The 14,940-nt window shown below is 57.9% G+C and overlaps 1 protein-coding gene across 1 annotated transcript in view; it reads right to left on the minus strand.

Annotated features, from left to right (window-relative positions):
- Positions 1-1,397: 1,397 nt before the first annotated feature.
- PLEKHM1 (pleckstrin homology and RUN domain containing M1) overlaps positions 1,398-14,940 on the minus strand; it is a gene marked incomplete at its 5' end in the record, with an annotated part of 33,483 nt that continues 19,940 nt past the window's right edge. Inside the window, 5 exons of the mRNA XM_077747790.1 lie at positions 1,398-3,497; positions 4,253-4,410; positions 4,963-5,026; positions 9,790-9,983; positions 13,429-13,574. Coding sequence (XP_077603916.1) covers positions 3,386-3,497; positions 4,253-4,410; positions 4,963-5,026; positions 9,790-9,983; positions 13,429-13,574 — 674 coding nt within the window. The remainder of the gene's footprint in view (positions 3,498-4,252; positions 4,411-4,962; positions 5,027-9,789; positions 9,984-13,428; positions 13,575-14,940) is intronic.

Here is a 14,940-nt window from a genome sequence, read left to right on the forward strand (position 1 = left end):
AGGCTGGGCTGCGGCTGCTAGAGACAATCCCCGGTGTCCCTGCTTCCTGTCCCCTCTGGGCCGGGCCAGCGCCCTGGGAGCTCAGACGCCGCCCTCCCCCCTGCACCTCCTGGGATCCCGGGCCACACCTGGCTGTCTCCAGGGCGGTGGGAGCGGCAGGGCCAGGAGGGTGGCCTGACGGGGGGAGGGAGGGAGCCTCCTCAACTACCTCGGGCCAGATTTCCCTCCCGCTGCTTGCTTCCCACCCCCCTGCCACCTGGGTCCTCTGCCAGAAGGGGGCCACTCTCCGAGCTGTCCATAGGGTGTCCTGGAACTGGACTTGCTCACCTCATCATCTTTTCTTTCCCATGAACTTGGGACACCACCACCTACTTCATAGGATCTTTAGGGAAGGTTGAATATTGCGAAGCACCGTACAGGAGCAGTATCGCATTACTATCGTAAGGACACACAGACCTATTATTTTTATTATAAGAGGGGCTGTCCTCCTCTCTGAGGTGGGATTGAGGTCTCCAAACCCCCCATTCTCCTTTAGGCAGGAGGGGGGAGGGAGGCACAAATGTCCTCAGAGGCACCTTGCTGAGGATGGAGGCACTGAGACCAGAGGCAGGGTAGCACCCAGGTCCCGTGCCCCTGGCTCTTTGTCCCCAGCCCTCAAACCCAGGTCCTTTGTCTTTTCAGAGCCCACCCCTTACGTCCCTGGAGGGGAGCTGGGGCCCAGGGGATACACATTAGATGCTCTCTCCTGGGCTGAAAGGCATCTTCAAGGACAAGAAACCGCAGAGCCAAATGTGTTTCGATCCCATTTTCCTGCAACCTGATTTCCCTGGAATGCGTGTTTCCTTCTCCTCTCCTTACGATGGGCAGTGGCGGGCTTCTGGAACTTCAGAGGAAGGTAGCAGCCAAGTAAAGTCCCCTTGGAGGCCTGAAACCATGAGCCCTGATTCTGGCCCTCCTCAGCCTTTCCTCCCTGAGTCCCTTCTCTGGCTTTGGATAACCCCGTGGGACACCATCCTGAGCTTTCTCATGTTCCAGTGCCAGGGATCGGTGGACAAACACAGGGAAGAAGCCATCATGGTGGAATTTCAGGCATCAGCTTCAGGTGTTATACAGGAGCGCATGTGGGTAAATCTACCCAGAGGCCCTGAAATGCTAACCCCCTTCCCGCCACTGACTCTGGACTCCTGGTGGGAAGAGGACAGACTGAACACGGTCACCCCTCCTCCCCTGCATGCCCACTTCTGGCGCACAAGCCCGCTGCCTGCAAATGTTTACCACCAACCACCCTCTGGCAGGCCAGGGACTGATGAGAGCTGGTGGGGGAGGGGGCATCAGATGGCAGGAGGCCTGGTGGATTCCCCGCCCCCCCTCACCCCCCCCCNGCAGTTCTTTCGGTACATTGCAAAGGGCCAGCACGCCTCAATAGAAAGTTTATTGCATAAAATGGCATTTTAAAAATAGTGTGGGCACCACTGAGGTTCACGTCAGCTTTCCATTGGAGGTGAGGGGTAAGAGTCAACTCCTCGGGAAGCATCAGCAGCTTTCTGGCACTGGGGAGAGGGCGAGCTGTAGTTAGTGCTGCGAGGCCCCGGGGGGCGGCCATGGCGGGAGCACACCCCATGCAACCGGAGCAGGCTCCCGGTGCCCCCCAGGGTGCCTTTGGGCACATACAACGTGCTCACGGCCCGACCCATGGTCCCAGGCTGGCTCCGGGCCACCGTGGGATCTGGGGCACCCGGGACCCTGGCGGGCCGCACCGGGTCTGCGGTGGGGCATTAATGCTGGCTATGGGGATGCCGGAGGAGGACGGGGCTCCGCTTCCCCATTTAGGAGGCTTTGGTGTGCCAGGCACAGGTGTGTGCCATCTTCTGTGACAGGGGGCAGGGAGGCTGTGTGGCAGCCCCCTCCCCCACCTGCCTCCCACCTCCTCTATTCTATTGCACAATTCATCCAGCTCCACAGGGCTGGGCGGGTGACTCAGCAGCCAAGTCGCTCCAAGGGAGAGGTGGGAGTAGATTCGTCTCTTGACAGTGACAGGCAATCTCCACCCGAGGCCCCGATCTGAGCCGAGAGCCGACAGGATGGCCAGAGGACCCAGGGCTGGGGGGCAGGAGAGATCGGAGGGGGCAGCAGGGAAGCCACTCCCAACCACAGGGTCTAAACATCACTTTGAAAACCATTCCAGGCTCCCACTCTTCCCCAGACCCCTTCCAAGGTGACCCTGCTCCAGTGAGATTCTCCAGTTTCTGGCAGCACCCCGCCTGGGCCAGTCCAGCAAAGCTCTGCGAATCCATGGCTTTGTAAACTGAGGCTAAGTAAGTGTCCTTCCGCAAGGTGGCTGCTCCCACACATCTCAGCAGCAGGGCGGGCACTCCTCCTGGGAGGACAGGGTCGCTGCTCCTGAGGGCCCGAGGCTAGCCTGGGCTCACGGCCCTCTCTGTGGGCCCCGCCTTCCTCTGTCCCACAGGGGTCAGTCAGGCGGGGGGCGAGGTCCCCCTGAGTGCGTCTGTAGCAGCCCCGGTCCGTCTGGCTGCGGGTCAGCAGTAGGGGAGGAAGGCCCGGGGCTGAGGGGTGGGCCAGACCCTGCCCTGGACCCAGGAAGGCTCAAAGTGCTCACAGTGCTGGTTCCGAGTCACTCCCTTCTGCAGGGACCAAGATCCCAGGCTACAGGGGTGCCAGGGGGCTCTAACATGGAGAAAGGTGATGGGCTTTTCAGGGGAGGGGGGCAGGGCAGGAAGAGGAGAGGGAGAGGAAGAGGGAGGTCATTGGGACGGACCCCGCCGGCCCCTGGGCAGTTTGGCACCTTGTACTTGAGCTGTGGGCAGCGAGGGCCCGGCGTGGGTGACAGAAAGGCACCCAGTCCAGCTGACACGCTCTGGCCCAGCAGTGGCCCGCCTGCCTGCGGGCCACATGTTCCCACACGTCTGCTCAGCGTGAGAATGTCTGGATTTCTTGGGTGACTTGTGTGGGGTCGAGAATAAAAAAATATTTTCTATTGAAATATGAAGGGGAAAAAGCCCGCCTTAAAAAACTAGACCTTTGAATCAGGAATGTGGAATTGAGAATGTGCCCAAGTGCTGTTTCCACAGTGTCTGAACAGCCCTAATGGAGGTGCCGGGTCTGTAAGGTGAGCCGGGGCCTGACTAGTGCAAAGCTCCCCTCCTCGCTTCCCCTGGGACTGGTGGTGTCCCCACCTTCTGGGGCAGACGGGTGGTAGAGGGAGTGGGGGACATCATCGAGGGCTCCATCTGGTAGGCTCGTGCTCTGGTCGCATCTGAGTCTTCCTGCCAGGGGACAAGGCTGTGACCCCTTGAGAGCGCGCAGGGTGACGGCGCAGCCAGCGGGGCTGGCCACGGGCCGCTGCGGGCGGGCACAGCACACCGGCTCAGCTGAGAGCGCTCTGTTCTTGGTACTTGCGCCGGCGGGCACAGCGGGGGCAGCCCTTCTTCACCACGGCCTGGCAGCTCTGGTGGAAGACGGTCTTGCACTCGCCACACCTGTGGGAGACCCGTGAGGGCTGCTGGTGCCAGGGGACCGGAGGCTGGCCAGCGTCCCTGCTGGAGCCCGCTGCGTCCCCACTGCCAAATCACCTGGCGATGGTGCTCACCGGTGACTGCCTGAGACTTAGGAGGTGATTCCTTGCCAATGCTGAAAACACTGCAGTTTAAAACGCGGAGCCCAGGGGCTGAATCTGGGCCGGGAGACACCTACTGAAAGTGAACGAATGCTCCCACCCGTTCAGCTTCCCACTTCCATGTGGGCTGGAATGGAGGGTTGGTGGGTGAAATTTTCCATTTAGAGGCTTCTGAGAAGGAGCGGTAACGGGACAAGAGCGATTGTTACTGCAGCAGAGAGCAAGGCGGGTACCACCCACCAGGTGCCCACTGTGTGCCCAGCCTGTGCCAACACTCCAGGGCAGTAACTCATCTGGTCCCTCTCAACCCCTTCGTAGATGACAACCCTGAGACCCTCACTCAAAGAGGCAGCAAGCCACCTCTTCTCTAGGAAGACAGCTTCCTCGGTCTAGGGAAGGGTCCTGCAAGGGCTCTCGTGTCTCCGAGCTGGCCAGGGGCTGGCTGTGACTGCGCAGGGCATCGGCTGCTCTAGACAACCTCGCTGCCCCGTGGCACTGGCACAGGTGGGTGCTCACTGCGCGCCCGCACGACGGCGCAGAGTCTGCCTCCCTGGCATGCTGGGGCCAGCCATGGCGGGGGGGTGGGGGGGTGCATGGCTGGCCAGGTGTCCCGCATACCTGACGGTGGTGTCAAACTCGAAAGGGAAGATGATGTCGTGGTGGTGGCAGATCTGGCAGATGAAGCCGCGCTGGGTGCACAGGTCGCAGTGGTAGACGTGCTGGGAGGCAAACGCAATCATGGCGTCGAGGAACCCTTCGTATGCCCCGTCCGCGATCTGTGGAGGGCAAGGTCAGGCTGCCAGGCCGTTCAGGCAGCTGGGCTGAGGCCGAGGCCATCTGTACGAGGGGGCCCGCTGCTGTCCCTGGGACCCTGCCTGAAGAATTCCGACCCCAGAAGAAGTTTCTTCTCACTTGGGCCGTAAAGTCTTCCTGAATCAGGCCGAACATGGCAGGTGTCCAGCACCCCCGGAAGCAGAGGTCACTACGGACACCAGGCTCGACAGATGAGACCCCAATCCATAGTACCCCCCCTCAAGGAAAGGAGTGTCCCCAGCTTTCACCCCTGTGGCCCATCCTCGCTCTGCCCTCCAGCTGGGGACGGGTCCAGATGCAGGGGAGGGGCTGAAAAGCCTCTGTGACCCAGGCTTTGCCGGACTGTCTGCTCACTGCAGGGACTGGCGCTCAGCCATTGCCCTGGCAGCGTGGGACAGCGAGACACGCGGTCTGAGGGCCTGGAAGACTGCGGCCTCCCTGTCCCTTCCTCCTTCCTGGCTTCCCACGAATGAGGTCTCTCTAGAGGGGTCTGGGGGCCAGAAGGGCGTTCTCACCTGCTGGAGGTCAGCGACACTGTACTTGTGGGGGGACCCCAAGAGGTAATTCCTGTGGTTGAGCCTTCAAAGAAAACATAAGAGGTTCCTTATAAGGGTTTTCCAGGATCCGGGCCAACCCGTGTTTGTGTGCATTCCTTCAGCTGCTAACCAGGTATGAGCACCTGGACAGGGCGGTGCCTGAGAGCACAGTCGCCACCTGGGTTGGGGCCTTGGTCTTCCAGGTGACCTTGGGCAAATTCCTTACCCTCGCTGAGCCTCAAGTTTCCTCACCTGAGAAACAGAGCTGTTCTGAGGATTCCTTTATTTAAAGCATTTGGCACAGTGCCCCGCACACAGTGAACAATGAATCATTCTCAGCCAGAGCTGGTAACGCTGAAGCGTATAACCGAAATTTGCTAAGACGGTGCAACTTAGATGTTCTCACCAAATCTACACGTGTACATCTAGTAAGAGGACGGACGTGGTAACTAACTGGAGGGGAGGGATCCCGTCACAATGTCTACACACTTCACATCATCATGGCGTTAAATGTCCTACCTTTCTGACACTGACACTTCAGTTAAGCTGAACCAGTTTCCAAGAACATTTAAAGGGATAAGATGTCTATAAGAAATACCAATGGGGAGGAGGATGAAAGTGAACACGTCTTATATCCATGAACCCCTTTCACCTCACAGGAATCCTGTGAGGTTGGTACTACTCGAATCCACACTTTGAGAAGATGATGAAATGGAGGCACAGAGAGGTTAAATAGCGCGTCTGTGGCCACACAGCCAGTATGTGGCAAAGGTGGAGTCTGAACGCAGCAGTCTGGCTCCAGAGCCCCCATCCCCACCCACTCAGTGAATGCCTGTAGGAGTTAGCTGCTGTCATTATTACCTCCATTACATACTGGGGACAGAGATGCACAGGATGTGGTCTGTGCCCTCCTGTAGCCCCCGGTCTAGCTAAGGGACAGACGGTCAAGCATCTAGTTTTGGTGCTCTGTAAGAGGCTCTGAGACGTGGCCTAAGTACGGCAGGTCCCATTTCACGGTGGGGTGGGGCGCAGGGGCGACGGAGGACAAGGACGGCTCTACTTTCCACCCACGGATGGCAGAGATCCTAGAAATTATATCCTGAGGGATGGACAGGAAACACCCACAGAAATTCCCTGGGGACACCCCTGCCTGGCTTTGCTGTGTGTGCCCGTGGGGGTACTGGGGTTGGGGAGCAAGCTCCGAGTCTAAGGAGAGCTTGGCAACTTGCACCAGGATGCTCGGGACATCTGGGTGGGAGGGTGCCAGGCCCCGGGGCATCTGGAACGGGGGGCCGGCCAGGCTCCACCCAATGGCCTCAGTTGTGTTCTGGGGGAACCCATTCCGGGGCCAGGAGGACAAGTCCCACCAAACAGCCAGGCATGTGCTATGCCACGGGGGAGAGGACACCGCTGACTGCCTGCTCGGTTCACTGCGTCGGTGTCTCCAGTAAAACTTCCAGCTTTCCGGGAACAGCAAGCTGCCATTTATCATCAGGAAAATGCAGGGGGTGGGGGTGGGGGAGATCACGCGGGCCATCCCTGAGCCTGCAGGAAGGGCGGGGCTGGTCTGAACGGAGAGTCATCTGTCATCTACTCTCTGTCCACAGTCATGGAAGCCCCAGGGACCAGCCAGGCCCAAGGCCTTCCTTGCAGGCCACCGTCCCCGGGGCCTGTCCCACCCTCAGTGAGGCTTGCAGGTGGTTTCTCCGTCCAGCACTCCGTCCAGGTCGGAGGGGACAGAGCGCTGGCCCAGCGGCAAGATGCCGCTTCTCATCCTGGCCGTCAGGAGAGTAATCTGCACCCCAGGGCCATTCCAGGGCTCTGTTCTCCACCCAACAATCAGGAGACCCCTCTCTGTCCTCTTCTGGTGTGAGGCTGACTGCCTGGGAAGGGGCCAGAGAGACCCTCTCTGGAGGAGACTGGAAGACAGAGGCAAGGTTGTCCTTTCACTGCTGCAACCAGTGATGGGGTGGGAAAGGGCACTGGCGAGGCTGGCACGTCTGGGTTCCAGGCCCAGGCTGGGGGACTCCTCTGAGCTCAGGTCCCTTCTCTCCCCACCCATCCAAGGCTCCCCTTTCTCTCAGAGGGCCCAGCCCAGCCAGAGGGCTGCCGCCAGCAAAGGGGAACTCTTCCCTGACCTCACTCACACTGAAGACCTGCCCTTCCTTCTCAACAGTTCTGGTCCTCGGCCTCCACTCTGGCCGACGCAGGCCAGGCCTCCACACCTCCCTGGGCTAATTACTGCACCAGCCCCCGTGCCCCAGTGCGGCCAAGCCGGCCCCTTCTAACCCCCAGAGCGGAATGCTGACAGTCCGTGCTCGAAACTCTTCGCAGGGCTCCCCGCTGCTGGCAGGAGAAATCCAAACCCGCTGTGGCACACTGGACCTCGAGCTCTGCCCCTGCACCTGCCATCCGGCCGCACGGAGCCCCGCCCAGGTCTGGGTGAGCCACACTCCTGGCCTCCTCCACATCACAGGCCCCCTCACACCAGAAAAGCTGGGCCCTCCCTTCCCCTTTCTTCTCCTTGGTTCTTTTGCAAAATCCCAGTTCGCTATGTACGTGGTGTCTGTGTTAAGGCAACGCCTTTCCCGTGTGTCAGGACAGAGCTCTGGAAGCAGGTCCTAACATACTGATGGCGGCGGGATTGGAGGAGCAGTGATCCGAACTTCCTGCTTAATTCTTTTACGCTGTTTGTGTATTGACCAACTTTGTATAAAAGAAACACTTTTTTTTTTTTAAAGAAAAGAGCAGAGCGCTACAAGCCCTAAGCNATGGCGGCGGGATTGGAGGAGCAGTGATCCGAACTTCCTGCTAATTCTTTTACGCTGTTTGTGTATTTGACCAACTTTTTAAAAAAAAAACACTTTTTTTTTTTTAAAGAAAAGAGCAGAGCGCTACAAGCCCTAAGCTCAGACGCCATCCCCTCCAGCCCTCACGCAGCTGGGTCCAGGCGCTTTCCCTCACAGCACAAGCCTGTGTCCTTCCCCAGACTCCGAGCCTCTCCAGGGGCCCTCACCACAACTCCGGAAGATCACGTGAGCACAGGGATTACTGGCCCATTTTATAGATAAGAAAGAGGAGGCTCAGAGAAGTGAAGCAACCTCTCTGAGTCATACAGCAAGTCCGAGGCAGGGCAGAGTCTGCTCCTGAGGTCTTTCTCCTGCCCCATGTTGCTTCTAAAATGGGACTTCCACTAGTGTGGCCCTGCTCTCTTGAAGGCTGGTAGGCTGCACAGTGGGTATGCACTGCTGCTGCCCAAGTTAGGAACTACAGGGCCAGAGAGAGCCAGGGCGGCCTGGCAGGTCAGTAAGACTGACGACCAAACAATGTGAGTGAGGCCGGGCGAGGCCAGCACCTGGGACACAGCCTGCAGGTACCCGGCCTGCTCAGGTCTACGAAGATGCCCTTGACCGGGGTGGGTGATGATGGGGTGATCTTGCCACCCGGTCAGCAGGTCTGGAGGGCAGATTCTCTGGAGCCCTGAGGCCTAGGATCTCAGAAAGGAGTGCAGTGAGTGAAGACCCAGGTGCCCAGTTGATGACCGAGACAGGCCAGGTTGCCCCAGGGGCAGCCTGCTAGGGTCCCTCGTGGCGGCACCCAGGGGGCTCTCTGGTCCTATGGAGGCCAGGGCACAGCCGGCTGCTCTGGGAGCCTAGGAGGAGCCAGCCTCTCCCCTGCAGCAGCTGCCTCCTTGAGATCCCCGGGGTGTGTGTGTGTGGGAGGTCTGTCCTGGGCACTGCCGGGCCCCAAGCAGCCATGCGGGGACAGCCGTGGGGGAACAGTAGCCCATCGGAGAGGTGGTCCCTGGGCCAGCGCTGTGTGGAATTGTTCTTGGGGGCAGGGGGGATACTGTGAGCTGCCCCAAGTCCCCAGAATCCCAGCAACAAAGCCCAATGGGACAGTAGGCAGCAGCTCCTCTGCCTGGGTCAGCCCTGCTGCAGACCCCAGGACAGCACAGCCCCAGGGGGCCCGCAGCCTGGGCTAGGGGGTGCTCATGACGGGCACAGAAAGGCCCTAAGCTCATACTGAAGCACAGCATCACCTCCCACTCCTAAGCAGGTTCCCAGGCACCAGGGGCCCAGAAGCTCCTTCAAGGGCGTCCTGAGGCTCCCACCCTGACCTCACCCTCTTCTGAGGACTCTGGGAGTGACGCTGTGCTGGACGGCGGCAGAGCAGCCAGGAGTGGGGGACTGGGCAGGGAGTGGCCGGGGCACCATGGCCCAGCATTCTCACAACACCCCCTCCTCCCTCCTCGCATGCCCCAGGGCCCTCTCTGTTCTCCCCTCGTATGGGACCTTCATTCATGGCCTGCACACCCTGTTCCTTCCACCTGGAACAGTCTTTCCTGAGTCTTCTCCTTTCTGACTCTTACTCATTCTCCAGGGCTTATACGTACATTCCTCCAGGAAGTCTTCCCTGCTCTGCCCTCCTCCGGTCCAGATTAGAGGGCTCACCTCTACTTCCAGGCGTCCTGCCTCTCCTCTAGCTCCGTCCCTGCGGTAGCTGTGGGCTTGCCTGCTCATCCGCCTTCCCTTCGAGAGGGTCGGACCTGGGTCTACCTTGCTCAGTGTGGAGTCCACAAACTGGCCCAGTGCTGAGCACTTAGTATGTTCTCAGTAAACAGTTGTTGAATGAATCCAGGAATGAGTCCGTGAACAAATAAAAGCCACTCCCAAAGCATGTGGTAATTTCCCCAGACGCAATGGGAAGATGACTTCTGCTCGGCCCTGGCATTTTCCCCAAGGGGGCGTCTTGGGCAAGCGCTGGCTGTGCATGTGCGCCTTCGTGTGGGTCCAGGACGCTCACCTCTTGCTCAGCTCCTTCAGGGCCCCACTTCGGCACAGGCCCAGGTAATCGCCCAGAAGCTTCAGCTGCTCGCGTCTCCTCCGGATGAGGCGCATCTGCTCCACGTGCTCGTACAGCGAGGCGTTCACCAGCTGCAGGTTGATGAGGGGCTGGGCCCGGATGTGCGTCAGGAACTTCAGAGCCTGCCGGCAGACCTGCGACACAGGGTGGGACAGAACGGCCTTTCGGTGAGCACCTCTGTGACAGGCACGCTCACCCAGCCGACCACCGCCCTCCTAGGGAAGTGGTTCCACCTTCACTGCACAGATGAGGAAACGGGGGTTTGGAGACGCAGTGACCTGGCCTGGGTCCACAGCTCATAAAAGTCCAGATCTGAACCCAGTCACCCGGACTCCCAAACCTACTCTCCCTCTCCGGCACTCCCTCCCCCCGGCCACACCGGGTCAGTGCCCCTCTCCCCCTGGGCCCACAGATCCTTCCCACTATTTCCTGTCCTCCCAGCCCCCATTTCCCTGCCTGACGGAAACAGGCACTGCCCCAGCGCCGACTCAGGAACCAGGTGACTGTCTGAGTCAGGCTCCAGCCACAGGAAGCTACAGATCAGGCACAGCTTAACAAGGTTTCTCGAGACCCCCACCCCCACCCCCCAAGCTCTCAACAGCAGCACCAACCAGGGCTCCCCCAAGTCCCCGTGTGGAGGGGAGTGATCGATCCCAGCCTCTCCCAACCGATAGGGTGTTATGGGTTCTACCCTCAGCCCTGACCCTAATGCCAAAGCCAGTTACTGAGCACCTGCAGACAGTGGGCTGAGGATCTCAACCACATCCTTTCTTCATGCTTATGAGAATCCAATGGGGGAGGTGTCATTACCCCCATTTTATGAGTAAACTGAGGCCCAGAGAAGCAAAAGTGGCTTATCTAATCTACCTGCAGAAAGCAGAGGCCGGGTCTAAACTGAGGTGTGGTCTCTGCACACTTGGCTGCCTCATTAACCAACAAGAAGCTTCTCTCCCCTTCCGTCTCCTCCTTGCTTAGTAAGGATGGAGGATCTGAGATTGTCTCCACCATCAGCTGCCATGCAGTAGGCAGGAGTCAGGCTTTCAAGTCAGGATTGAATTCGAATCCTGGCTCTACCACTTCCTAGCAGTATGGCCTTGTGACACTTATTTAACCTCTGTGACTCAGTTACCTTGTCTGTAAAGTGGGGAAAGGAAAAGCACCTCTCTTACAGAATTATTTTGGGTTTAGATTAAAACAAAATAATAATAATGTTGGGGCGCCTGGGTGGCTCAGTTGGTTAAGCGTCTGACTTGGGCTCAGGTCATGATCTTGAGGTTTGTGAGTTGGAGCCCTGCGTCGGGCTCTATGGTGACAGCTCAGAGCCTGGAGCCTGCTTCAGATTCTGTGTCTCCCTCCCGTTTGTGTTCTTTCTCTCTCTCTTAAAAATGAATAAATAAACTTAAGAAATGTTAAAAAAATTTTAAAAAGTAATAATGAAAGCTCCTGGCACATAGCATTTCCTCTAAAGGGAGCTGCCTTCAGACCCGGAGTGCCTGCGCGGCCCTGCTGTCCCCTGGAGTGCTCAGAAGGTGCCGGGGCCCTCAGGAGACTCTTACACTGGGGGCCCGGGAGCCTGTGGCCTCCTGTCCTCCAGCCCTGGTGCCTCCCGCAACAGCAGAAGACTCCTCTTCCCCCTTGCTAGTGCCCTGAGGCCCCAGCCACCAAACGGCCCAGCAGTAGAGCTCCAGTGAGAGCCCGGACTGCTCTCTGTCCCTAGCCCGGCCCTTCCCATGACAGCTTCAGGCCTTGGGCGAGGCTCGGATGAAACGATACACAGGAATGTGCGCTGCAGACTGCCAAGTGCTGTGGACGGGACAGGAGCTTCCTGCTCCCTAGGGGCTGTTCCTGTCCCATGGGCTTGTTGGAGACGGGCGAGGGAGCAGCCCTGGCACTGGGCTGACTTCCTGCCAAGGGCCAGCCAGGCCCCGCACAAGTGGGTCACCTGGTGGTAACAGTGAACAATAAGGGCCCCAACCTGTGAGCCAGCGCTTTCTACTTCGAATTTGCCTGTCTTGCATAGGCCAGGGATCTTTGAGAGAGCAAGAGTGCATGCTGGATATTTCCTGATCTCAGATATGCCGAGAAAAGTACCGTAATTTTCTAGTTGGAAAAAGGAAGTAGCACAAGGATTACGGCAATGAATGAGAGGATGGCTTAACAAGTGTCCGGATGTTGTAAACAGCTAGTGTGTTTTATGGACAGAGAATTATTTGCATTTGTGGCCGTTCTGAGGTTTAATATTCTGCAAGCAGTTAGTTAAATACTCACCACTGAGGGCAGGAGTGAGGACAGGTAACCAAGTAAAAAGCCAAAGTGAAGCTAATGTCCTTGAGGCTCCGGTCCCCAGCAAGGGGGAGGCTGGGGTGGCACAGAACCTGAGAGTCACGATTCCCCATGCTCTGATGACACACCCGACCCATCAAGACGGCATGGCCACTAGGCCTGGGTCTTGAGAAACAAGTAGCTTCTTCTTTGTGCTTCTGTGTCTGTCTTATGCAGAAATCCATGCCTCTGGGAGAAAGCCATGTCTGTGCTCCTCCAGGCAGGCCCTGATCAAGTGACCGAGGGGCTGAAGGTGTGAACGACGGCCTCAGGACAAAGAAAGGGCATTGATGTAAGGCTGAAAGAGACTGGCGGACCCGAGGGGCTGAAGGTGTGAACGACGGCCTCAGGACAAAGAAAGGGCATTGATGTAAGGCTGAAAGAGACTGGCGGGTCCCAACTCCTTTAATGTCCCCCGAGGCAGACACTTATTAATCCCTCTTTATAGAGGAGGAAACGGAAGTTAAATAATTGGCTAATGGGAACCTAGGTAGACAAGTGGGTGAGTTCAGGTGGAGGAGGGGAATGTGAAAGACCTCAGAATACATCTTATTCAAAAGCATTTGGTGAACATAAAAAAGTACCCAAGACTAAGTCATACTAAATGATACTAAGTGGACAAAGCATGTTATAAATCAGTATGAGTCCAGTGTGACTCCAGCTGTACAAATGTACGTAAACAGATATACAGAAAAGGCTGACTGCTCCAAGGGGAAGTACAGCCTGTTGGCCAGCCCACCCGTCCATCTATCCACCCATCCATCAGTCCATATCCATCCACCCATCCATCCATCCACATTCATCAACCCACCCATCTACCCATCTATCTATCCACATCCATTCATCCACCCATCCACCGATCTATCCATCCACATTCATCTATAAATACAATCTATCCTATCTTTCCTTATCTATTCTTCCTCTCTCTCTCTCTCTCTCTCTCTCTCTCTAGTTGCTGGTGCCTTAAACAGTTTTGTCTGGAGCCACAGGGAGCTGCAGAGAACCACTCTCAGACCTCCACCTGAGGACCAAGGCAAGCACTGACAGAGTTCTGCCCAGGAGCTATAGACCAGCAGCACATTTTTTTCTTGGTTGGCTTCCCCTGTCCCCTGCCATCATGGGGCCTGAACCAGTGACCCTAGATTCCCTAGAGCCAAACTCCTCCACACAGACGAAGAGCAGCAACAAAGGGGAGTGACCATTCGTTTGTCACTCCTCAGCCCTGTGCGGCCATGACAGGCTGGGCTCAAGGCTTACCGGGCGCTTGGTGAGGTCCCAGTTGTGGATGATCCTGGCCGGAATCACTGAGGCATCGTCTTGGTGGCAGGTGTCGCAGTAATAGAGGCCAGAGAAGGCACAAAGCTTGGGTCGTACAAATGAGAAGCCAATCTGTCGGGAGCAGCCTGGGGAGAGGGACGGCGGGAGAGTGAGCAGTGGCGGGGCCAGAGTCTGCAGACAACGCAGAAGCCCCCAGGCAGAAGGACCTGCTATTTCAGGAAGGGACAGACATCAAAGGAGGACACAAAGCTCAAACAACCATCACTCACATGCCCACTGCTGAGAAACAACCCCATTACTGAGTTGTTACAACAAAACACCGTAATGATTATTGCTGTCATTTTTGCAGCTGAAGAAAGTGGTGCACAGAGAAGTCAGGAGACCTGCCCAGTCACAGGACGACCAAGTGGCAGGGCCGGGAGTCGGATTTGGGTTGTGTTGGTGTGAGAGCCCACATCCCCTTCTATCTAGCTGCCTGCATTCAGTGTTCTCACTGCTCGCTCACCAATGCCAACCTCCCGTAGGTCCACCCCTCTACTGGGGCCCAGAAACGTTAGCAACCAAGTCAGTGCCCGGGCAAGCAGGGTAGGAGCTGGGGGATGTGGGGCTGGCCACAGGGAGTGCGTGGGGAGCCAGCCGGAGGCAGGGCCGTCTGCACGCTGCCTGGTGCCAGCTTGAATGTCAGAGATGCTGGACACCTAGGGACAGTGGTACGGGGTCTGGCTTCAGCTCATCTGCTGGAGGTCCCTCCCCAGTGGCAGGCGGTGAGAGTTAGAGTGAGGCTCGAATCCTGAGCCCATGCTGCCTCCCACAGGGCCAGGGGAAAGGGGCCTCTGGCCTGGGGACCAGAAGGGCCAGCTCCTCTGCTAATAGCTGCTTCATCCTAACCTTCACTGAAGTTTTGCAAGGTTCCATTTCAGTATCTATAAAATTCAGCTGCTCCTTGCTCTTCTGTGGGGGTGATGCCCAAGTTTAAAGGAGAGGAGGCTCTGAAAGTGCCCCGTGAACCATGAAGTACGGCCAGATGCCGGCAGTGGGCGTCTGCCCGGCCACTTGCTGTAGGAAGGAAGCCCGAGCCCCCAGATTCAGTCTTGGCCTGCGGGCTGGCAGGTTACAGGCGCAGCAAGAGCCCGTGCCCTTCTAGCATTCACACCCACTGGGGGACCCTCCTCACCAGCCCTGGGGCGCCTGGCCTCCTCCCTGAGCCCAACACCCACAGGCGGAAAGTGCAAAGCCTGAGTGTTAGGGGTTGGCAGGTGGGGGGAGGGAGTGAGCAGGGACTTGAAAATGTCTTCTGCAGGAAGAAAACCGCAGACCACTTCCTTCCAGATGCCCTAGGCAGACACCCTCCCCCCCGCCGCCCCAGTCCCACAGGCTCTGGCCAACAGGTTGGTCCTCAAACCACCTGCAGCCATGATGCCTGCTGTGGCACTGTGTGGCAGGGCAAAACCCTCACAGTTCACCGGGGGAACCGAAGCTGATGAAGACGGG

This window comes from Crocuta crocuta, unplaced genomic scaffold (genome assembly GCF_008692635.1).
Source record: "Crocuta crocuta isolate KB4526 unplaced genomic scaffold, BGI_CrCroc_1.0 scaffold289, whole genome shotgun sequence".
NCBI classification, from domain to species: Eukaryota; Metazoa; Chordata; class Mammalia; order Carnivora; family Hyaenidae; genus Crocuta; species Crocuta crocuta.